The 22,520-nt window shown below is 52.9% G+C and overlaps 2 protein-coding genes across 4 annotated transcripts; both read left to right on the top strand.

Moving 5' to 3' along the window:
• Positions 1-1,260: 1,260 nt before the first annotated feature.
• Positions 1,261-16,313, top strand: NLRX1 (NLR family member X1). 3 transcript variants are annotated; one of them, XM_070473479.1, is made up of 10 exons: positions 1,261-1,527; positions 3,409-3,536; positions 4,095-4,164; positions 4,635-4,723; positions 5,260-5,879; positions 6,256-7,071; positions 12,939-13,534; positions 13,775-13,861; positions 14,644-14,895; positions 15,223-16,313. In XM_070473479.1, exons 2-10 carry the CDS (start codon positions 3,467-3,469, stop codon positions 15,542-15,544), a joined length of 2,922 nt encoding a protein of 973 aa, XP_070329580.1. In that variant the 5' UTR covers positions 1,261-1,527; positions 3,409-3,466; the 3' UTR covers positions 15,545-16,313. The 3 variants fall into 3 exon arrangements, with proteins under 3 accessions (XP_070329580.1, XP_020727661.2, XP_020727662.2); XM_020872002.2 differs by lacking the exon at positions 1,261-1,527 and adding an exon at positions 1,537-1,641; XM_020872003.2 differs by lacking the exon at positions 1,261-1,527 and adding an exon at positions 1,552-1,647.
• A 95-nt stretch (positions 16,314-16,408) lies between these two features.
• NHERF4 (NHERF family PDZ scaffold protein 4) lies at positions 16,409-21,355 on the top strand. Its single transcript, XM_070473480.1, has 9 exons — positions 16,409-17,459; positions 17,791-18,002; positions 18,296-18,485; positions 18,576-18,712; positions 18,960-19,164; positions 19,390-19,586; positions 19,683-19,910; positions 20,056-20,256; positions 20,494-21,355. Exons 1-9 carry the CDS (start codon positions 17,345-17,347, stop codon positions 20,521-20,523), a joined length of 1,515 nt encoding a protein of 504 aa, XP_070329581.1. The 5' UTR covers positions 16,409-17,344; the 3' UTR covers positions 20,524-21,355.
• Positions 21,356-22,520: the final 1,165 nt, after the last annotated feature.

Below are 22,520 nucleotides of genomic sequence, written 5' to 3'. Positions count from 1 at the left end.
TCTTGTGAACACCTTTAGGTAATAGTCATGGCAATAATCAAAATGATAGTCATAGCAAGGACAAAGAGGTGTAAAACTCTGTTCAAGTAAAGGATTAAGGGATTGCCACTCCCCCCCCCCCCCCCTTTTTGGGACAAAGGAGACACTACACTAGCACGGAAAGGCTCCTTGAAGGTCAAAAGTCAGGGGATAATTCCAGGCAATAATGAATGAGTCTTGCGCCTCCCAGAAGCCTTCACTTCGAGATAAATCTTGACTGAGGGATCCCTGTGCAACCAGGGGAGGGTCCCAGGGTAGGTCAGGTGTAGAAAAAGAAACCAGATAATTGGCTGAAGGAAGACAAAGACCCAGAAGAACTGACCTGTATAAATGACTTCACTGCTTTGTTACTGCACTCCTCCTCTCTAAGGGGTACGCCCCTTCTTTCTGGGTGTGCATCTCTGCCTTGCTTCTGCCTTAACTAAACAAGCCATTTCTCTATATGCTCTCCCACCTGTTGTGCTCTGTCTCTAATGATACTTTGTACCTACATTTACAATTTCTGCCTTTGTGATACATGTATTTTTCACTGGGGGCAAAGATCCAGGTTCAGTTCCTGGAGAGGGAATTAAGATCTTACTTCAAGCCACTGCTCACTGCCGCCTCGCTGAAATCAGGATCACAAAGCCCTCTTCCCAGCCCTGGCCTGCTGCCTCTCTGTCACTTCCCTACTGCTCACGTCAGTTCAGTGCACACCTGTGTCTGCTTGCCGAGGCATGCCCTGGCTGTGGGTGGTGGGTGATGCCTCCCTCAGCTTCGGCGTCGTGAGCGTGCCAGCATGGAAGCACAGGGAGAGTAGGGGTTCTGAGGACCAGGAAGCCCCAGGGCTAGGCTATGACTGGGTGCCAGACAAGAAGGGCAGTTAGAGGTGGGAGCAGCCCCCTCAGCCCCATTCTTCTCTCTTCCTTGAGGCAAGTGACCAGAAGCCACACACAGAGGTTGGGGCCGAGGTGAAGAGAGCCAGGTACAGAGGGAAGACGGAAGCTCCCAAGATCTCTGCCAAGAGGCGGGCTGAAGCGGTAAAGAGGCAGAGGGAAGAATGACCTGGGGACGAGGGAGTGAGGTCGCCTCGGGAAGGGCCAGGGGTCCGAGGTAGGAAGACCTAGGCCCCAGATTCTTGTTCTGGCTCTTCCCCTTCCAAGTTGGGTCAACTGGCGGCGCAAGTCATTTCACCCTTCTGAGCGGCAGTGCTTCATCTGTACAATGGGCGTTGCAACAAGCCCTGCCTGAGAGGTGGTGACTAATGGGATGAGACTGTCGCTCGGCGACCTGCAGAAGACAGCCCCAGGGGCAGGGCCCGCCGGATGGAGGGGTGTAGGACGGAAGGCGCGGGGAGATGGCCGGACGAATGGGGAAGAAGTCCCCGCCCCGGGCCTGCTCTCCGGGACCCCAGCCTCTCTCGCTATCTCCCTCCTCCCAGGACGCGGAGGCCCGGAGCGCCGAGGCGCGTACTCGCGCGTGCCCGCTGCCGGGCTGGTAGCCAGAAAGGTCAGGGTTCCGCGGAGGCGGGCGGGGCGGACAGGAAGCGCGGCGCCGCGCCGGGGCCTCTGCGAGTAAGCCGGAGACTCCGGCGGCGACCGCTCCCGGCCTGGACCGCGGCGGGTAAAGGTCTCAGCAGCGGGGGCGGGGCGGGGCTGGGCTGGAGCCGCTAGGAGCTGGCTGCCGGGGTTGCGTAGGACGCAGCGGTGCGCTGAATGGTGGCCGTTGTGGCGGGCTCTCCCCTTGGGTCTGAAACCAACTTGAACAAGGAACGCTGGGGTCTCCGATTAAGAGGAGGAGCTCTGGATCTGTGCGAGCACAGACCTGGTACCTCTCCTGCGGTGCCCTCTTCTTTTCTCACTGCTCTGGAGATCTTCCGAAAGTTACCTTCCCCACCCCCGCCCCCACCGCGAGTCCCATCTTGAATCAGAGGCCCTGCGTCTGATTTTTTCCCACTAGTTTCCCCAAGCTTTTCCAGCTTGCCTCTTAACCCTTCTTCTGCAACCGGGACTCCAGGTCTGAGCCCCAGCCTGCACCTCCACTGGTTGGCCCTGCTGTCAAGAGGCCCCGTGCACCCGCTTCTCCCTAAGTGTGTCCTGCACTTAAGGAGCCACATCCCAATGGAGACCGGCTGCCAAATAGCTGTGTGCTTCATTTAAAGGAGCTCAGGGATTGGGAAAGACTTCCAGGAGAGGGCCTTTAAGCAGTTTTTAAAAGCTTGGGTAGGATTCTGGCAGGAGAGAAAGGTCATTCCAAGCTGATGAAAGAGTATGAACAAAGTAAAGTGCAAGCAAGATTCCAAAAGCCTGGTGGATAAGGCACCGGTCAGGGGCATTATCAGAAAACTAGCAGTTGTGGGTCAGGTATTTGGACTCCATACAACCTAGGATTTTAGGGAGGCGATTGGTGACTGGGATGAGGGATGGGAATGGATGACACTGAAGGCAGAGGCCGGTAAAGTGAAGAGGGGTCTCCAGAAGTCTGGAGAGGGTCTGAATTAGCACAGGGGTGGGAGGAATGATGCAATAGGAACAGGCTGGCAAAGAATGGGGAGGAGGAATGGGCCGGGCTGTTTCCAGTGTATGAAGGAGGAGAGAAGAATTTGAAGACAAAGGGGTCAGATTTAAAGCAGAAATCACTGAACAGGGACTAGGGATGCTGAGTTCAGTTCTGCGAGCATGCATCTTGCAGCACAGGCAGGATGTCCATATGGAGACACCAAATAGGAAGTCCTTCATTCATTTATCTATTATTTATGCCAACCTGAAAAGCAGGTTAGATAAAAGTCACAGAGAAGATAAAACGGTCAAACCATTAAAACTCAGCTAAAAGGACCTGATAGCTACAGAAAAACTTCAGAAGAGAGTGGATGATTGATTGTTTACTGGGAATTGTTGGCTCAGAAAAGCTTCTGAACATGAACACAGAACTCCTGTGAGTTTGCTGGAGGCCAAACAAAAGAAGAAAAGGACAACGAGGGGCACTTCCCTGGTAGTCCAGTGGTTAAGACTCTGCCCTTCCATTGCAGTGGGTATAGGTTCCATCCCTAGTCAAGGAACTAAGATCCTACATGCTTTGTGGCACAGCCAAAATAAATAAATTTGTTTTCTTAAAAGGACAACTAAATAGTTCATTAGGCTGGAACTCAGGAGAAAGGCAATCATGAAGCCATAGGGGAGGGGCAGTGGATGGTAGGAGATAAAATGGGATCACTCAGGTGGGGGATGTAGAGGAGGGAGGTCTGAAGGCCAGGCCAGGGCTTTGGCGATATGGACACTTAACGAAAAGCTAATATTCTCTTGAGGAGGAAGGTCACCCTTTGGCCTGCTCGGGGAGGTGGGGTGGGAAAGTTGGGGTGTGTGGGGTCCATTCATACCATTTTTCCTGCAGGGGAACAGGATAGAAGGCAGTGTGCTCAGTCCCTCAGGCTCTGATCTTTTCTCCTGCCATGAGGTGGGGCTGCCATTTGCCCAGGGCCTCTTGGAGTCCTGGTCTGGGAAGAGTACTCCAGCCAGCAGGTGAGCAGAAAGTAAGGGTTTCTCTTTCCAACTCTTCCTTCATCTTCAGAGTCCAGACGGCACCCCCAGGAGAGCAGGGATCCAGACCCCAGGTGTGCTAGTCCTAGTTCTGTGATTCACTAGCTGTTGACCTTGAACAAGTCACTGCACCTCCTCAGTTTCCTTTCTCCCATCCTAAACTAAGGGAGTCGAACTGGAAGATCTTCGAGGGTCCCTGTAGCCACATAAGTCCAGGAACACTTGTCTGATTTCATTTTGCGTTCAACAGATATTTATTGAGTGCCTGCTGTGTGCTAGACCCTGTGCTTAGTTCTAAGTGGATAATTATGAACAAAACAGATATAATCCCTGCTCTCATGGAAGAATGGGTGTGTGTGTGAATGAATGTTAATGAAATAATTACATAATGAAATATAATAACTGCTGCAAAGGGGCAGTTCGTGATGCTATGAGAGCAAATGATGAGGGGAGTTGACGTAGATGTGGGGGTCTGTGTATTGTTGAGCTAATGTGGTTGCGTTCTCGATGCTATTTCTTCCTTCTTCTTTCTCTCTGTAGATGAACGTATCCCCTTCCTGATTCACTGGAGTTGGCCCCTTAAAGGGGAGGGCCCTCTTGGGTCCCCGAGGTGAGGCCTCCGTGTCATACTTTAGGACACATCTGGACACAGCAGAGTAGCCTGGGAAGGGTCAGGACTTGCAGAGAGCTTGATGTCCTGGGGAGAGGTTGGTCTTCTGGTGGGTAGAAGGGTAGAGAGTCAGCTAGTAGACCTAAAGAGGAAGTTGGCTCATATCATCCATGGTGCAAGTCACAGTGGTCAGCCAGAGGAAGGACTGGTGGAAAGTGGGTGGAGTCCGGCAGAGGCCAGCCTGAGTTCCAGGCAGGCAGGGAGCAGTGGGGAGCTGGAGGGCTAGGGGCGAGACCTCAGGCCCTGGGAAGGCTGTGAGTCAGACGAGGCTCTGGACTTGGATGTCCAGGGTCAGGGCTGGATCTCAGGAAGCTAGAAGCTTAACAGCTAAGGCAGGACTGGACTCTGAGCCTCTGTGGAGCCTGAGCCCAACAGCCAAGCCCCAGCTCACCCCCTCTCTTTGCTCACAGGGCCTTCATACGCCACAATGGAAGCTCAGTGGGCAATGGTCCTTCATCCGGGAGGCACGGACAGTTGTTCCGGGGCATTGCTGCATCTGGTAAAGGAACTGGCTCCTCAGTCAGCCCGAGGAGAGGGGCTGCTGGAATCCCAGGGGGTGTGATGGGGTCGGGGAGGATGGGCAGAGAAGCAAGCAGGAAGGTGGTATAGAGCATCCGTTACCATCGGCCATCCGTGGACCACTTTCCCTGGCCTTATTATCCATCTATCTGTGTACCCCTTCCTGCGACACTCGTGCAGTGCACACTTTCTTTGTACAAAGCACTGGGAGGGACATATCATCCCTCCCTTCAGCACACTGCCTCTAGCTGTCAGGGAAGATCATGCACGGATAATTGTGCAACCAGTCAGCCCAGACTCACCATCACTCATCCCATGGCTCCCCACTTCCTGTCACAGGGGTCTGAACTTCCTGGACATTCTGAGGGAGTCCTGTGTGTCCAGCACCATTTTGGACCCCAGCATCTCCCGATGTCGTGTCTTGACTCGGCAGCTTGACCCTACCATCTCCCTAAGCTCTTGCGTTTCCCCGCCCCTCTCCCTGACGCCCCTCTCTCCTCTTGCCTTCCCATGCAGAAGCTATCCAGCGGCACCGCCACAACCTGGCTGAGTGGTTCAGTCGGCTGCCCAGGGAAGAGCGCCAGTTCGGCCCGACCTTTGCACTAGACACAGTCCATGTAGACCCTGTGATCCGTGAGAGCACCCCTGATGAGCTGCTGCGCCCACTGGCTGAACTGGCCCTGGAGCGTCAGCCACCCTCTGCTGGGCTCCCCCAGCTAGCCCTGTCTCAGCTCTTTGACCCAGATGCCTGTGGGCGTCGGGTGCAGACGGTGGTGCTCTACGGGACCGTGGGCACAGGCAAGAGCACGCTGGTGCGAAAGATGGTCCTGGACTGGTGTTATGGGCGGCTGCCAGCCTTCGAGCTGCTCATCCCCTTCTCCTGCGAGGACCTGTCATCCCTGGGCCCTGCTCCCGCCTCCTTGTGCCAGCTTGTAGCCCAGCGCTACACACCCCTGAAGGAGATTCTGCCTCTGATGGCCACTGCCGGCTCCCGCCTGCTATTTGTGCTCCACGGCTTGGAGCATCTCAACCTCAATTTCTCATTGGCCAGCACAGGGCTTTGCAGTGACCCTGAGAAGCCAGAGGTGCCAGCTGCCATCATCGTCAACCTGCTGCGCAAATACATGTTGCCCGAGGTGAGTGTGCCCTGCCCCGATTTGCTGTCCCTAACTTGCCCCCTAAGGATTTTTGCATTCTGGGTCCACATATTTAATGCATAGGAGCGTAGGCTCTGGGTTAGTTCAAATCCTGCCCCTCTGCTTCCGAGCTGTGGGACTGAGCTGGTCAGTAGCTTCTCTAGGCTTCCATTTCCTTCTCTCCTTGAGTTGCGTTGATCAAATGAGATGCTGCATATGAAGTGCTTAGCACGGTGCCCTGGATCATAGTGGGTCCACAGTAAGCCTGAGTTATTACTGAAGTCATCATCATTTTCACTCTTGGACTCTCCTCCCTGGCAAGTGAGGCAATGAGGACACCCGGGTCTTTCTTAACCCTCCACCATGCCCTTCCCAGGCCAGCATTCTGGTGACCACCCGGCCCTCTGCGATCGGCCGCATCCCCAGCAAGTACGTGGGCCGCTATGGTGAGATCTGTGGCTTCTCCGATACCAACCTCCAGAAGCTCTACTTCCAGCTCCGCCTCAACCAGCCAGACTGCGGGCCTGGAGCCGGAGGGGTGTCGGTCACGCCAGCTCAGCGCGACCACCTGGTGCAGATGCTGACCCGGAACCTGGAGGGGCACCACCAGATCTCTGCTGCCTGCTTCCTGCCCTCCTACTGCTGGCTCGTCTGTGCCACCCTGCACTTCCTGCATGCCCCCACACCGGCCGGCCAGACCCTCACGAGCATCTACACCAGCTTCCTGCGTCTTAACTTCAGTGGGGAGATGCTGGACAGCACTGACCCCTCCAAGTTGTCCCTGATGGCCTATGCAGCCCGAACCATGGGCAAGCTGGCCTACGAGGGGATGTCCTCCCGCAAGACCTACTTCTCTGAAGAGGACGTGCGTGGCTGCTTGGAAGCCGGCGTCCAGACAGAAGAGGAGTTTCAGCTGCTGCATGTTTTCCGCCGAGATGCCCTGCGGTTTTTTCTGGCCCCGTGCGTGGAGCCAGGACACGAGGGTGCCTTCGTGTTCACCGTGCCTGCCATGCAGGAATACCTGGCTGCCCTCTACATCGTGCTGGGTTTGCGGAAGACGACTCTGCAGCGGGTGGGCAAGGAAGTGGCCGAGCTCGTGGGCCGTGTCGGGGAGGATGTCAGCTTGGTCCTGGGCATCGTGGCCAAGCTGCTGCCCTTTCGGGCCCTGCCGCTTCTCCTCAACCTGCTCAAGGTAACAGCCCCAGGACCCCTGGCTGCCAGCCCCATCCTCCCTGTTCACCCCTGCTTTTCTCCCATAAGGAGCCTATTTACCCTGCATAGCTGTGAATCTCCTTCTTGGCTCTGTTTCAGATCTGGGCAGTCTGGCTTTTAATGGGATTGGGGTATAAGGAAGAGGGAGAGAGAAGCTATAGGCTGGGGAACTCTTGGAGGGGAATCTGAGGGTGCAGGGACTTTATTAATAACAATCCCATAATTCTGATGATAGGTTTTGGGGGATGGTTTACTATCTCTCCTAGTCTTTGTTGCTGGGCAGCAGGGGTCACTACAGTCCAGGGTCTATACTGTGCTTTGCAGGTCCGGAAACCCAACTGTATCTATTCCTCAGAGGTGATTAGACTCTGGGAGTGATGTCTCATCCTAACTTAATCATCAGAGACAGGTTTATAAAGCAGATGGCATTTTATTCATTTATACCAGGAGGATAAATAGCATTGGTAATTGATTTAGGACGATTCGTCCGGGGTGCAGGTCCGCTCCAGAAACCAAATTACAGGCCTCAGGACTGTGCTGTGCGCAGTGCAGATGCACTAAGTTTTTGACGGGAAGAAGTATCCACTTTCAGCTGATGTCTGCCAGATGCCTTGTAAATGAAACACTATTATAATCCTTTTTCTAGATGAGGAAACTGGGGCTCGCAGAGGCTAAGTAACTTGAACAAGCTCACTCAGTAAGTAGAATAATTGGGATCTGAGTGCAGGTTTTATAGTTCTGAATCCTGTGCTTTTTCTGCTAAACTTTACTGATGTACTGTGGATATTTCTGTGAAGCTGTAGTGCTTTGCTGGTAACCCCGGTCCTCTGTAGAAATGTTTCAGTTATCTATCTTGAGGAAGCAGGGCCTTGGTAAGTGGACAAGATTTTAACAAGTTTTCCTTTTTATAGGCAGCAAAGCATTAGGGTTAAGACTAGGGATTCTGTAACACAGCTACCTGGGTTCAAATCCAGGCTCTGCCATTTACTAGCTGTGTAACTTTGTTCAAATTACTTAATCTCCCTGTGTCTCAAGGTCCTTATCTGTTAAATGGGAATAATGTGTGTGTTCATTCACTCAGTCATGTCCAACTCTTTACAATCTCATGGACTGTAGCCCACCCAGGCTCCCCTGTCCATAGAATTTTTCAGTCAAGAATACTGGAGTGGCTTGCCATTTCCTATTCCAAACTGGAAAAATAAAGAATCTGTATCATTGGCCCAATATGAGGATTAAATGTCTTCATCTGCAGATCCTGGCACATAGTAAGTGCTATTTAATTGTTTGTTAGGGACTTCCCTGGTGTTCCAGTGGCTAAGACTCCACCCTCCCAATGCCGGGGGTCCGGGTTTGATCCCTAGTCAGGAAACTAGATCCTACATGATCCAACTAAGGTTTCATATGCTGAGAGTAAGACCCAGTGCAGCATAATAAAAATAAATAAAAAGCTTAACAAAAAAATTTTTTTATTAAACATAAACAGGCTCAGGCAGCCCATCCCTTCTCACAGCATCAACTCAGGCAGGAAGGTAATGGCATTGCTGAGGCTGCTCCACCCCTTTGAAGATGTACTTGCTTCATCTGGATTGTAGTGGGGTTTTGGTCTCCTGATGGGATTCAGAAAGCCGCGCAGTTACTTGAGGGGGCACCGCACCCCTAGCCCCTCTTGGAGGGAGGGTTGCCTAGCAGAGGTTGGGTCCCATCTGTGTCTATATGAGCCTATTGACAGCCTCCCAGGGTGACTGTTTTCGTATCTTGTCTCCAGATGATTGTTGGGGGAGGGACCCTGTACCCTCCATGGTGAGAGCCTTGCCTGCAACAAGTGAAAAAAAGAAAAGGCAGGCATTAGAGGTAATTGTTCAGTTGCTCAGTCATGTCTGACTCTCTGCGACCCCATGGACTGCAGCATGCTAGTAAGAAGGTGCCGCAGAACAACCTCGTGGCTCTGGCCAGAGGTCCTTCCTTCTCAGAACCATTGCAAACATGGGAGCTGATGTCACCAACCTCCCCAACATTCATTTTTTTTCAACAGATATTTGAGCGCCTGCTGTGTACTAGATAATGTGTTAGATTCAGAGGAAAAAAACTAACAGAAGCCCAGGTTTTTGTCTTTTCTGATCATGCAGTCTCAACACAAACTTGTCAGCATGACCATATGATTAAAAATCCTGTGAAGTGCCTAGAAAACCAAGTTCCAGGTGTTGTGGAAGTGTGTAAGGTGGGGACCTAATTTAGGGGGATCAGGAAAGCTGCTCTGTAGGAAGGGCATTTAATCTGATCCTTGGAGGATTAACCAGGAGAAGCACTGGGGGAGAAACACTCCAGGAAGAGGATATAGCTTTGAAGGAGGAAAAATCTTAGCACTGTCAAAAAGACAGAAGAGAAAAAAAAAAAAAGACAGGAGAGAGAGAGAGAAAGAGAAGCAGAGAGAACAAGCGCAGAGTGAGTGAGAGGCTGTGATGAAGGCGCTGTGGTTGGCAGGGGCCTGTCAATGAAAAATTAATCAATCGTCCATCTGTTGCAGGAGGGAGGACCCCTTCCAGGGCCTGAGAGTGGGCTCTTGTCTAACTCTTGGAAATGAGTTGTCTGAGGAGACATACATACTGACAAAGCAAGAGGCTTTATTGGGAAGGGACGTCCAGGCAGAGAGCAGTAGGAAAGGGGGTGGGGAGGAGCAGAACTGCTCTGCACCGTGACTCACAGTCTCAGGACTTACGGTGATGAGATTAATTTCTGGGTTGTCTTTGGTCAGTCATCTTGTTTGGCCCATATTTAGTCTGACTCAGGGTCCTTCCAAGTGGCGTGTGCATCTCTTAGCCAAGATGGATACCAGTGTGAAGGACTCTGGGAGGTTAGTAGGACGGTATTATGGGGCTGGCATCTCCTCCCTCCTTTTGGCCCCTCCCAGATTTTCCAGGTTAGCATTTGGCAGCAGCACCACGTCCCTCTTTGGGACCTCCTACTGTGAGATCACTCACGCAAGTGGTCCTCATCGCTCTGGTCAAGGCGGGCCATTTCGGTCAATGGTTCCATAACATATCTAAGAGAGAAATGGAAATTTTAATTCAAGCCAATCTGAGGATTATAACCTGGGAGACAGTCTCTCAGAGAGTTCTAAGAACTATTTCAGAGGTAAAGAGGGAGACTAGTACATATGCTGCTTTGTTGAAGGAAGTGTGTGTGTGTCTGTGTGTTTAGTTGCCTCAGTCGTGTCGTGACCCCATGGACTGTAGCCCACCAGGCTTCTCTGTCCATGGTATTCTCCAGACAAGAATAGTGGAGGGGGTTGCCATTTCCTTCTCCAGGGGATCTTTGACCCAGGGATTGAGCCCACATCCTTACCACTGAGCCACCGGGGAAGCCCCATCTAATCATGAGGAACAGACATCTTAATGATTTTAGTGCTTTCCTAAGTATGGAAAGATGCAAGAATCCAGGTTCATAAAAATTTCTCCTGAAAATATCTGAGGATCAGTTCTGTCAGTTTCAGTCCAGTTCAGTCGCTCAGTCATGTTTGACTCTTTGCGACCCCATGGACTGCAGTACACCAGACTTCCCTGTCCATCACCAACTCTTGGAGCTTGCTCAAACTCATGTCCATTGAGTAGGTGATGCCATCCAACCATCTCATCCTCTGTCATCCTGCCTTCAATGTTACCCAGCATCAGGGTCTTTTCCAATGAGTCAGTTCTTCGCATCAGGTGGCCAAAGTATTGGAGCCTCAGCATCAGCATCAGTCCTTCCAATGAATATTCAGAACTGATTTCCTTTAGTATGGACTGGTTGGATCTCCTTGCAGTCCAAGGGACTCTCAAGAGTCTTCTTAAACACCACAGTTCAAAAGCATCAATTCTTCCATGCTCAGCTTTCTTTATAGTTCAACTCTCACATCCATACGTGACTACTGGAAAAACTATAGCTTTGACTAGACGGACCTTTGTCAGCAAAGTAATGTCTCTGCTTTTTAATGTGCTATCTAAGTTGGTCATAGCTTTTCTTCCAAGGAGTAAGCGAATTTTTATTTCAAGGCTGCAGTCACCATCTGTAGTGATTTTGGAGCCCAAGAAAATAAAGTCTGTCACTGTTTCCACTGTTTTCCCCATCTATTTGCCATGAAGTGATGGGACTGCATGCCGTGATCTTCGTTTTTTGAATGCTGAGTTTTAAGTCAGCATTTTCATTCTCCTCTTTCACTTTCACTGTCAGTTTAACCAGAGCACAAATTGCCTCATCCTGATCTTTACCCTGAATTCCTTTCAAGGTTATTGTAGGCCAGCAACAGCAGTGGCTAATGACTTGATTTTGTAGAACTGGGTGGTGGGCAACATTCTTTATTTTACAATCCCTTCCCTTTCAGTCTTAATTTTGATCAAGGTTTGGGAGGCAGTTTGTGACCAATTTGTTCCAGGGGACTAGGACTGCTCATTCACAGGTCAGGCAAGGATTTCACTGATGGGCCACTCAGTGTGCGGTTACTGGACTAGGCCTTATTTACAGTAGCCAACATCCTCTGACCTGCCTGTCTTACCAGTCTGTTATGATCCAGAAAATGATTCCCTCTTGTTGCTTCTTCCCATATCGAGAGTTACAACTTAAGTCATTCATCTTATAGAACTATGTATTTGATCAGTATTTCGAGTTGCCTGGCCTTCCTTAGTGTCTCAGTTGGTAAAGAATCTGCCTGCAATGCAGGAGACTCGGCCGGGTAGGGAAGATCCCCTGAAGAAGGAAAGAGCAACCCACTCCAGCACTCTTGCCTGGAGAATTCCATGGACAGAGGAGCCAGGCAGGCTGCAGTTCATGGGATTGCAGAGTCGGACATGACTGTGTGATTAACTTTCACTTTAAAGTTGCCTAGTCATTAATTTTATCTGAAGCTCAGTCACATGGTAATTCAGGGAACAGTCTTATAAAAAAGGCAAATACAAGTAATAGACCTCATAGTACCGATAAGATCATAAATAAGTATTGAAGCTAAGATATTCCATGAGGTGAGGTCCAGTATCCCCCCAGGTCATCTGAGAAGTCTTGTTTTGCATCAGTCGCTGTCTTTAAGGAAAATGATATATCGGCATTCTACATAAAGTTCACCTAAGATGTTTGCATATACAAGGTGAGGGGTAGATTATCATGACCCCTTAGAAGATTGAAAAAGGAATGTTATCTTCAAAGGAGTCACATAACTGATGCCAGAAGGAGAAACTGATCTTTGTGGCAGGTATTTTTGCCTTTGGGGAAGTCTAGTTAAATGTAGAATGGAGATGCACAGTGCATACCAGAAGGAAGGGAGGAGGCCCAAATGGGCAGAGAAAAACTTTATGTTTAAATTTTTCTTGTCTTACCTTAAAATATGAATTTTATTTCATCAGGTCAAGTCATGAAGGGTCTGAAGTAGTAGGAGCGACATCAGTCATCACTGCTGTGATGACAGTGATGATGTTGAAGATGGTGATGTATTTACACCACCTAGCCTGGGACCAAGCTAGATGAATAGTATATGCTAATTTCTTCAAGCTAAATGCATAATATATGCTAATTCTTTCCCATCAACCCTGGACTTGAAAACAGAAGGAGTATTAGGGAAAAAGAAAGAATTTCCTTTTGTCTGGAGTACGTTAGACAAGTGCTGAGAGATGACTCTGGAAAGGTCCAGTTGGGGCCAAATTATGCAGTTTTCTATTTCACATGGGCAACAGGGAGCCACGGAAGGTGCTGCAGGAGGGGGTAATGTGATCAGACAAATTACACTCCAGTTTAAAGGAGACTGTGAGGCTTAGGCAGGAAGGCTGAAAGGCAAGCAGGAGGCTGCACCCGCCTCCCCATTCCTCCACACTGCTTCCCTTCTAGGTGGTTCCACGAGTGTTTGGGCGCGTGGTGGGTAAGAGCCGTGAGGCAGTGGCCCAGGCCATGGTGCTGGAGATGTTCCGAGAGGAGGACTACTACAACGACGATGTCCTAGACCAGATGGGTGCTAGTATCCTGGGTGTCGAAGGTCCCCGGCGCCACCCGGACGAGCCTCCAGATGATGAAGTCTTTGAGCTTTTCCCCATGTTCATGGGCGGGCTTCTTTCTGCCCACAACCGGGCAGTGCTGGCTCAACTTGGCTGCCCCATAAAGACCCTGGATGCCCTGGAGAATGCCCAGGCCATCAAGAAGAAGCTGGGCAAGCTGGGCCGGCAGGTGCTGCCCCCCTCGGAGCTCCTGGACCACCTCTTCTTCCACTATGAGTTCCAGAATCAGCGCTTCTCTGCCGAGGTGCTTGGCTCTCTGCGCCAGCTCAACCTGGCAGGCGTGCGCATGACACCCCTCAAGTGCACGGTGGTGGCAGCTGTCCTGGGCAGCGGAAGGCACGCCCTGGACGAGGTGAACTTGGCCTCCTGCCAGCTGGATCCTGCTGGGTTGCGCACGCTCACGCCTGTCTTCCTGCGTGCCCGGAAGCTGGGGTGAGGCCCTGCCCTCCTGCACGGGCAGAGGAGAAGGTGCTCAGGAGACCAAAGGGAGTGAGGAAAAACCAGGGGGTGGGGTGAGTCTGGTGTGGGTGGAGGTGACAGGAGCCACAGAAGGGGATGCAGCTGTGGACTACAAGAGGTGGATGATGAGGGAGGGTCCTAGTGGGTGGGCAGGCTCCAGGCCGAACTCCTTCCTTGGTTTCTTACCTCCCCTCTGGCCACCTTCTGCTCTAGGTTGCAACTCAACAGCCTGGGCCCCGAGGCCTGCAGGGACCTCCGAGACCTGCTGCTACATGACCAGTGCCAAGTGACCACCCTGCGGTGAGCGCCCTATGGGGGGGCTTCATCCTGCTGGCCAGCTATGGTCAAGGGTGGGCTTTCCGCTTCCCAACATGCCTGGTGTAATAAACAAGGCAGGAGGGTAGACCCCGACCCACCCTCCTTACTCCCTCCACCCCCATCTCCCCGATCCTTCCTGTCTAGTACAAGCAGCCAGGCAGGGGGACAGTACCATGGGCCATAGGTATTAAGTAAGCCTCTCACGTGGCTAAAATCAGCCTGGGGAGGGGGCCAGTGAAATAACACCCAGGCCAGTTGCCTGGTAACAGCATCACTGGTTCCCACCCAGGATTTTCCCTGTCGCCTCACAAGGATGACCCTGATGCTGGGCACTCAATAGATGCTCCCAAAGTGTTGACTGGTTGACTAGCAACCCAGATGCCTGGGTTCCTGATTTCAGGTTGGAGTAAGGGGAGGTGAATGGGGTGGGAAGAAGGAGGAGCATATGGGAACAGAGGGCAAAGCAGGGATTGGAAGGGAGTGAAAAAAGGAGGAAGAAGGGAGGAGGAAGGGGAGAGGGAATGGAGGAGGAGGTGTCACAAGGAGAATGGAAGGCCGGAGGAAGGGAGGGAGAAGCCAGCTTCCATCTCACTCTTCCTCCTCTGCAGGGAGCTCACCCCTATTTTCTCATTTCCTGGCCTGCATTTCTCTGCATCCAGGCTGGTCTCTGCCCCAGGTGATGCACCCTTTAGGCCCAAGTCCCGGTGCTCAGCACTGGGCAGTTGCTAGGAGCTCTCATAACCTTGGACTGCTTGTGGCCCTAGGCTGTCCAACAACCCATTGACGGCGGCGGGCGTGGCCCTGCTGCTGGAGGGGCTGGCGGGGAATACCTCCCTGAAACACCTGTCTCTACTGCACACGGGCCTTGGGGATGAGGGCCTAGAGCTGCTGGCTGCCCAGCTGGACCGAAACCAGCAGCTCCGGGAGCTGAATGTGGCCTACAATGGTGCTGGTGACACGGCGGCCCTGGCCTTAGCCAAGGCTGCCTGGAAGCACCCTTCCTTGGAGCTGCTGCAGTGAGTTTCCCTGCCCCTTCCCCACCCTGTCCCATCGCCCCACCCCCCATCCGTGATGGGCACGTCCCCTGCCCTGATTCTCCACCACCGTTTCCCTTAGGGTCCTAGTGGCCTGGTTCCTATCGACTCTGGTCCCACTGATTTCTAGTGTCATCCCTGCCTCCCACCGGCCACCATCCTCCGTCTCTGGCATATTGCAGACACTTTCCCCATCGCATTCCACAGCTAGAGGATGAGTTATGAGACCCCTCGCTTTCTGTCCACCTGCCCTCTGCCTTCCTTCTCTGAACCCCGCTGAACGGCATCTACTCTGCTGTCTCCCACTAGTCTCTACTTCAATGAGCTGAGCCCAGAGTGCCGCCAGGCCCTGCGGGACTTGGGGAGCGCTACAGAGGGCGGTGCCCGGGTCGTGGTGTCGCTGACGGAAGGGACAGCAGTGTCCGAGTACTGGTCCGTGATCCTGAGTGAAGTCCAGCGGAACCTCAACAGCTGGGATCGGGGCCGGGTCCGGCGCCACCTGGAGCTGCTGCTGAGGGATCTGGAAGACAACCGGGGAGCTACCCTTAATCCCTGGCGTAAGGCCCAGCTGCTGCGGGTGGAGGGCGAGGTCAGGGCCCTCCTGGAGCAGCTGGGCGGCCCTGGAAGCTGAGACCGTGGCAGCAGTGTGTGTCCCCTCGCCCCAAGTCCCTTCTGTCTGTGATCCCCTAGCTTCTACTACTACTTCTGGAAAGATCCCTTCAGGGGATGGATGGAATAGGCACACAGGTGTGCCAGTTGCTCTCCTAGGGCATGTCCAACCAGTGTTCCAAGTCTGGAGTTTCCAGGACTGTGGAACATGCCTCACCTCCCTTCAGCCAGAAGGACTGAAAGATGTGGCATTTGGTGGCCACACTGTTCCTTAGCCTGTGTATGTGCATGATAAGTTGCTTCAGTTGTGTCCGACTGTTTGTGTCAGACCGTTTGGGCTGTAGCCCACCAGGCTCCTCTGTCCATGGGATTCTCCAGGCAAGAATACTGGAGTAGGTTGCCATGCCCTCCTCCAGGGGATCTTCCCAACCCAGGGATTGGACCTATGTCTCCTGTGTCTCCTGCATTGCAGGCAGATTGTTTACTGCTGAGCTATTCAGGGAATACACCTGTCCTGTGGCAACACCACCAAGCTGCTCTCTGATTGTGCCACCAGGGGGCACTCTTCTCATGTTGGACTTGCCCGGGGCATTGCTGTCCAGATGTGTTGAAGGGTTTCCGCGTCCTGCCTTTATGTTTTCTGGGGACACCCGGGATGCCAGCAGCCACTTTCCTGCCTCACTGGTGCTGTCTCCTCACCGTCGTCGCCCTTTCACCAATGGTACCCAAGCTTGGTGGCCCCTAGGGACGTGGGCGCTGACTCGCTATTAAAGAGCTGTGTCTTCCAACTATTGTGGCCTCTATTTTGCCTGTTGCTTTCAAGAAAGGGTACTGTTCTTGGTCATTCTGGTTAAACCACTGGCCAGTTTCTGTTGCAGACATTTCTTGAGCACTAAGTTCAGAGGCAGCGAGGGCTGGGGAGGGGGTGGTACATGAACTAGATGTTGGGGCGGGTGGAGGCCATGTTGGGTCATAGGGCTTCTGTCATCCATGTCATACACTTATCCCAGACTTGGAATTGCAGTGACCAGTAATTATAGTGACCTTTCTCTGCACAGAGGGGGACCTGGGACAGCAGCAGAGCCTCCTGAGAAAGTCGGGGCTCAGGAATGGGGCGGGAAGGACATATACACTTCCCCAGAAGACAGGACTCTCCTCCCCTTAACCATTACCCAGCTGCTTCTAAGGCAGTGTCTTGAAGGAGGCGGGACGTGGGGGCGGGGGTAGGTGGGAGGATCAGCTGGTTTCGATGGACCTTGTCCTTACACTGAGCGCTGGGTCGCAGATCCAGCCATGGAGGCAGCTGCAGGTAGGAGGCTGGGAGAAACCCTCCGGAGGGGACTTCAGGGCAGAGGGCGGATTGGAAGGCTTTGGGACTAGGACACACTTGGTATTGGGGCTTGGAGCCCTGAAAATAGACTGGAAGTTAGGAGGTGAGAGGTGAGTGGGTGGATGTGTCTGCCTTCCTGGTCCACGCCCTGTACTGATATGCTCAGATTTCTGTGTATATCAGAAGGCCTGGGCCAGGGAGAGGAAGGAAGGGGAAGGGAAGACCCTTTTGGAGCAGAACATAGGGCGAGTCTTGAATTTGGGGGTTCCCCTAAGTCCTTTCAGTAATGACCATGGAAGTGGAGTCTCGGGAGGCAGACTGCCTCTCGTCCCCTCATCCCTTCTTTGCCTGGCAGATCTTCAGGACACAGCTTCCTTGGCCCTGTAAGTGCCATGCTGCAAAAGACTGGGGCAAGGAGAGGAGGGAACTGAAGGTGGGGAGGCTCATCAGCTGCCTTTGGCACCTCAAGGCGAGCCTGGGACCCAAGTCTGGATGTCAGCTTTCTTCTACGTGTGTGACTTGCCTCGTTGCAGGAAGTTTGAGTTTAACCCAAAGCTGGGCATTGATAATCCTGTCCTCTCCCTGGCTGAAGACTACAACCCTTCTGGTAACCTCCCCCACCCCCCTGGGGCAACCACTTCCTTTCCCCAGAGCCACCAGGGCACCAACAAAGCATCCCGTCTCCTTGGAAACCACTCACTGTCTCCCTCTGATGACGGCCTTGGTGGGGAGTGACTACATGGAGGTGGAAGGGGGCTGGGCTTTTTCCTTCTGTCCCATCCACTCTGCCTGGGCTGTGTTCAGCCCCTCTGCCCAACACCTAACTGGGCAGAAGCCTGTCCACTGTTCAATCACATGGGCAGGGACTACCAGGCATAACGTGACTTGGGTCATGTCCCCTTTCCTCCACCTTTTCTGCTGCCCACCTCCCCATCCAGATCTCTGGAGCCTGGAACGGCCTCGCTTCTACCTGCTGAATAAAGAGGAGGGCAGGACTTTTGGCTTCCACCTGCAGCAGCAGCCGGGCAGGGCTGGGCATGTGGTGTGCAGGGTGGAGCAAGGCTCTTCCGCCCAGCGCCAGGGTCTTCGAGAAGGGGACTGGATCCTGGGGGTGAACAACCACGTCGTGGAACATGAAGATTATTTGATGGTGAGGTTGGGCTGGAATCCCGGTGGTACGAGGGAATGTTCTGCAGCACCTGAGGGAGACAGAAGCCTCTTGGTTACCTCCTTGGGTATGTGGGGGTGACATACCTCCCACATGGGAGGTGGAGGGTGGGGGGTCACTTCCCCCATCTCCCAGAATTTAGGGATACCCTAGGTCAGAATGGTTGGGTGAAGGCCTCCAGAGAGCTGGTTCCCGTGGTGAAGAGTGTGGCTTCTGAGGAGGGGACCTTCATAAAGGGGGCCAGCCCAAGCCCACCCCGCATGCCTGCTGTTCAGGTGATACGCCGGATCCGGGCCAGCGGGCCTCGGGTATTGCTGACAGTCTTGGCGCAGCACGTGCATGAGGTGGCCCGAGCTCAGTGGGGGAACAACGCCCACCTCTGTCCCCCTCTCGGCCAGGGGGTCCGGCCTCGGCTGTGCCACATAGTGAAAGACGAGGGTGGCTTTGGCTTCAGTGTCACCCAAGGTGAGCTTAGAGCGTGGCAGGGGTCAGGAGGGGGGGTCTGAGCCCTGTACTTGTGGGCGGCAGGCAGAAAGTCACCTTTTGGGCTTCCAGGACATCGGGGTCCTTTCTGGTTAGTGCTGAGCACTGGAGGAGCAGCTGAGCGGGCAGGAGTGCCCCCTGGGGCCCGGCTGCTAGAAGTGAATGGGGTCAGTGTGGAAAAGCTCACACATAACCAACTCAACAGGAAGGTATGGCTGGTTCCTCTTGGTCCTCACCCCTCTGGGCCTTCTCCCTGTCTCGGGAAGTAGACTCTCATTCTCCCAGTCTGATCTTGTGCCTCTGTCACCATCCTTCCCTTTCCACTCTGTGCTCGCCACCCCCCTCCCCTCCCGAGGGCTTCATTCTAGGGCCTGGGAAGAAGGGCTGGGATGGGGTGCCTGCCTCTGCCCTCCCTCCCCAGTTGGTTGATGCTGATGCCCTGCTGGGTCCCCACAGCTTTGGCAGAGTGGCAAGCAGGTGACCCTGCTGGTGGCAGGGCCAGAGGTGGAGGAACAGTGTCGCCAGCTGGGAATGCCCCTGGCTGCACCTCTGGCAGAGGGCTGGGCACTGCCCTCCAAGCCCCGCTGTCTGCATCTCGAGAAAGGGCCCCAGGGCTTCGGGTTCGTGCTCCGGGAGGAGAAGGGCCTTGACGGTCGCCTCGGTGAGTGGGAGCCCTGGGGATGAGGCGGGAAGGCGGGCCTTGGGGTGGGCACACCAGTGTCTGCATCCACTGCTCAGTGCACACAAGTGGTGGCCCTGGCTGAACCCCAGCCCGGGGCCTCCTCCTCCTGTGTACCCCTGGGTCAGTCCCCCAGTGGGCACACAGTGGCCTGGGCTGGCACTGGCGGTTGGGAGGGAAGGAGCCATGAGGATGTCTGCATCCCAGGTCAGTTCCTATGGGAGGTGGACCCAGGACTGCCAGCGGAGAAGGCCGGGATGCAGGCTGGGGACCGGCTGGTGGCTGTGGCTGGGGAGAGCGTGGAGGGGCTGGGCCACGAGGAGGCAGTGTCCAAGATCCGGGCGCAGGGTTCCCGTGTCTCCCTCATTGTCGTCGACCCCAAGGCTGACCGCTTCTTCAGCATGGTGCGAGCTGAGGGGCTGGGGCTAGAGAAGGGGCCGGAATGGAGCAGGGCTCAGGTTAGGGAGGAGCAACCGATTTGTCCGCTTCCTCTTTTCCAGGTTCGCTTGTCTCCGCTCCTCTTCTTGGAGAGCACAGAGGCTCCTGACTCTCCCCGGGGTAGTGGCTCAGCCTCTGTGGTTGAGAGCAAGAGCCCACCTGCTGAAGACACAACAGTGGCTCCTGTCCCAGGCAACTTCCGCCAGTGCTTCCTGTACCCTGGGCCTGGTGGTAGCTACGGCTTCCGACTCAGTGGTGTGGCCAGCAAGCCTGGTCTCTTCATCTCCCAGGTGATGGATGCCCCGGGCACCTTGGATGTTTTCAATCCTTTGCCTCTTGATGAGCCTTTTCTTGCTTCCCTCCCAGAGCCCTAGAATACCCAGCAAACATTTCTGCAATGTTCCAGGCTCCTCTAGACCCCACCTATTCCACCAGGTGACCCTAGGAGGCTCCGCTGCCCAGGCCGGGCTGCAAACAGGAGACATGATTCTGGAGGTGAATGGGTATCCCATGGGTGGAGAGAATGACCTGAAAAGACTTCAGCAGCTGGCTGAGGCAAAGCCACCCCTGTACCTGAAGTTGGCGGCCAGATCTCAGCAGGGCTTGGAAGCCTGGATTCCCCCAGGGTCCAGAGAGGTGAGGAAGAAGAGATAGCCAGAAGAGGAGGGGGTTGGTCAGAGAGGCGGGCAGAGCGGGAAGCTGCAGGGTGAAGCAGTTTGGGGGACCCTGGTTGGGACTTTAGGCCAGGGTGGGTGGGGACAGAAGGACCCCGGAGAAGAAGCCCCTATTTGTGGGCATTCCAGTGCAGGTGGGGGCAGGGAAAAGGAACTCTTCTGTTCACTGAATGACTTCTTCCCTTCTTTCTCTGCTTAGGACGGGGTTCTGGCCTCAGATCTGCTGTAGCACCCTGTGCTTGGCAATGATCTGCCCAAGCTTTCCTGTCTTCACCCTCCAGTCTGAGGTGGTAGGAGCCGAGATACTCTCTTTAAACCAGAAGCTGCAGCTTTAGGACTCCTGATACCTCCAGTCACAGGATTGTTCAAGGTCTCCCTCCCTTCCCATGGGTCCACCTCCTGGAAGAGGGTGTGGCCAGAGCCCTCAGGTGGGCCCATGAGGGAGCTTCCCGCTTGATTCTGGAGGAAGTCATGTGGGGTCTTTGGGAGCTGTGCCCCAGAGATGAAGATCTGCTTGAGATGAGCAGTGCGATTTTGTGATTTATAACAAGAAATATATATTAGGTTTTCCTATCCTTTCCTGGCAGAGAGTTCCTAAAATCCTTGGGATTTCCTAAGTAATAAGAGTGATAAAGTTGTCTTCTGTTATTCATAATAAGGCTCTTTCAATTACAGCTATTCTTGTCAATGAGGTACCTTTTGGGAAGCACCTAAGAATGGGGCACTGGTTTCCAGGAGAAACGATCATCTGATTAGCGGGCTGGAACTTTCAGTGCCACTGCCACCCTCACTCTCCTGGGAGGGGAGAGGGGCTGGAGGTTGAATTAATCACCAGTGACCAGTGGATTGATTAATCATGCCTACATAATGAAGTCTCCATAGAAACCCAGAAGCACAGGTTCAGAGAGCTTTCTTTGTTGATGAACAGTGGAGGTGCCAGGGGGTGGCACACCTGGAGAGGATGTGGAGCTTCCATGCTCATACCCCACCCTGTGTATCTCTTGCATCTGGCTGTTCTTGAGTTGTGTCCTTTGTAATAAAATGGTGATCTAGTAAGTAAACCATTTCCCTGAATTCAATCACTCTAGCAAATGATTGAACCCGGGGAGGGGGTTGTGGCTATCACTGATTGATAGCCAGTTAGTCAAAAGCACAAGTGACAACCTGGACTTCAGATTGGTATTTGAGGTTGAGGGCAGTCTTGTGGGACTGAGCCCTTAACCTGTGGGATCTGATGCTATGGCCAGGTAGATAGTGCCACAATTGAGTTAAATTGTAACACAAAAGTTAAATTATGTCTACAGAGAATTATTTGGTGTGGGAAACCTCCCCGCCCCCCTTTTAAAAATGTGTTATATTTATTTCTCTTGGAGGAAGTTTAAGCACCCTGGTGGTGTGGTGGTTTAGCTGTCAGTTGCGTCCAACTCTTTTGTGACTCCATGGACTATAACCTGCCAGTCTCCTCTCTGTCCATGGGATTTTCCAGGCAAGAATACTGGAGTGGGTTGCCATTTCCTTCTCCAGGGGATCTTCTTAATCCAGGGATTGAATTTAGGTCTCCTGCATTGCAAGTGAATTCTTTACTAAGCTACCCAGGAAGCCTTTTAAGCACCATAGCTAAAAGATACACAGTTGTGCATAGTGGAAACAATTGTGCATAGTGAGTAGACTCCTGATGCTTATTTCTATCTAAACCTCTACCTGTTCTACATGAAAGATCAGTCTGTAAGGATGAAACACAAATTACTGAAAGGAAGAATCTATAGAGGGTGAAAATGAACTGTTTCTGCTATTTCTATTATGGTGAATATATTCTATTATTCCCAAGAGATGGCAGAACAGTTAGAATATATTTGGTTATTCCTACTTTATACAAAATTAATTAAATTAAATGAACTTTTAAAATGACATTATAAATTCAATAAAAGGCAATGCTGGGAACTCTTTTCAAAATCTCCCGCTTCCACATTTAACCAGAAATGAAGTAGAACTGAGAACGTTGTAGTAAAAAAAAAAAGGAGAAGCAGAAAGTATTCCCTTTTCAGGTAGGCTGTGGGACTGGCTAGGATTGAAGCCATCTGGAACTTGCCCTAAGCATGACTGCAGGATGTTGGGTATATTACAAGAATTTGGAGACTAGCTGCACCTTCCCTCTGTGGGCATCTGAGGATTGTGGGGGCTGGTGCCTAGTCACTGTTTGTCCTTTATAGAAAAGGCCTTTATCCA

The sequence above is a fragment of the Odocoileus virginianus genome, chromosome 10 (assembly GCF_023699985.2).
Source record: "Odocoileus virginianus isolate 20LAN1187 ecotype Illinois chromosome 10, Ovbor_1.2, whole genome shotgun sequence".
Classification (NCBI taxonomy): Eukaryota; Metazoa; Chordata; class Mammalia; order Artiodactyla; family Cervidae; genus Odocoileus; species Odocoileus virginianus.
Note: the sequence above shows the minus strand (reverse complement) of the source record. Positions and strands in the feature narration are given on the sequence as shown.

Bases quoted from the DNA above. Each gene is read 5' to 3' on its own strand.
- NLRX1 (XM_070473479.1), top strand. From the start codon at position 3,467: ATGAGGTGGGGCTGCCATTTGCCCAGGGCCTCTTGGAGTCCTGGTCTG. The intron at 5,880-6,255 runs GTGAGTGTGCCC...TGCCCTTCCCAG, and splicing joins GCAAATACATGTTGCCCGAG to GCCAGCATTCTGGTGACCAC. The intron at 7,072-12,938 runs GTAACAGCCCCA...CTTCCCTTCTAG, and splicing joins TTCTCCTCAACCTGCTCAAG to GTGGTTCCACGAGTGTTTGG.
- NHERF4 (XM_070473480.1), top strand. From the start codon at position 17,345: ATGTCAGCTTTCTTCTACGTGTGTGACTTGCCTCGTTGCAGGAAGTTT. The intron at 17,460-17,790 runs GTAACCTCCCCC...CTCCCCATCCAG, and splicing joins TGAAGACTACAACCCTTCTG to ATCTCTGGAGCCTGGAACGG. The intron at 18,713-18,959 runs GTATGGCTGGTT...GGGTCCCCACAG, and splicing joins ATAACCAACTCAACAGGAAG to CTTTGGCAGAGTGGCAAGCA.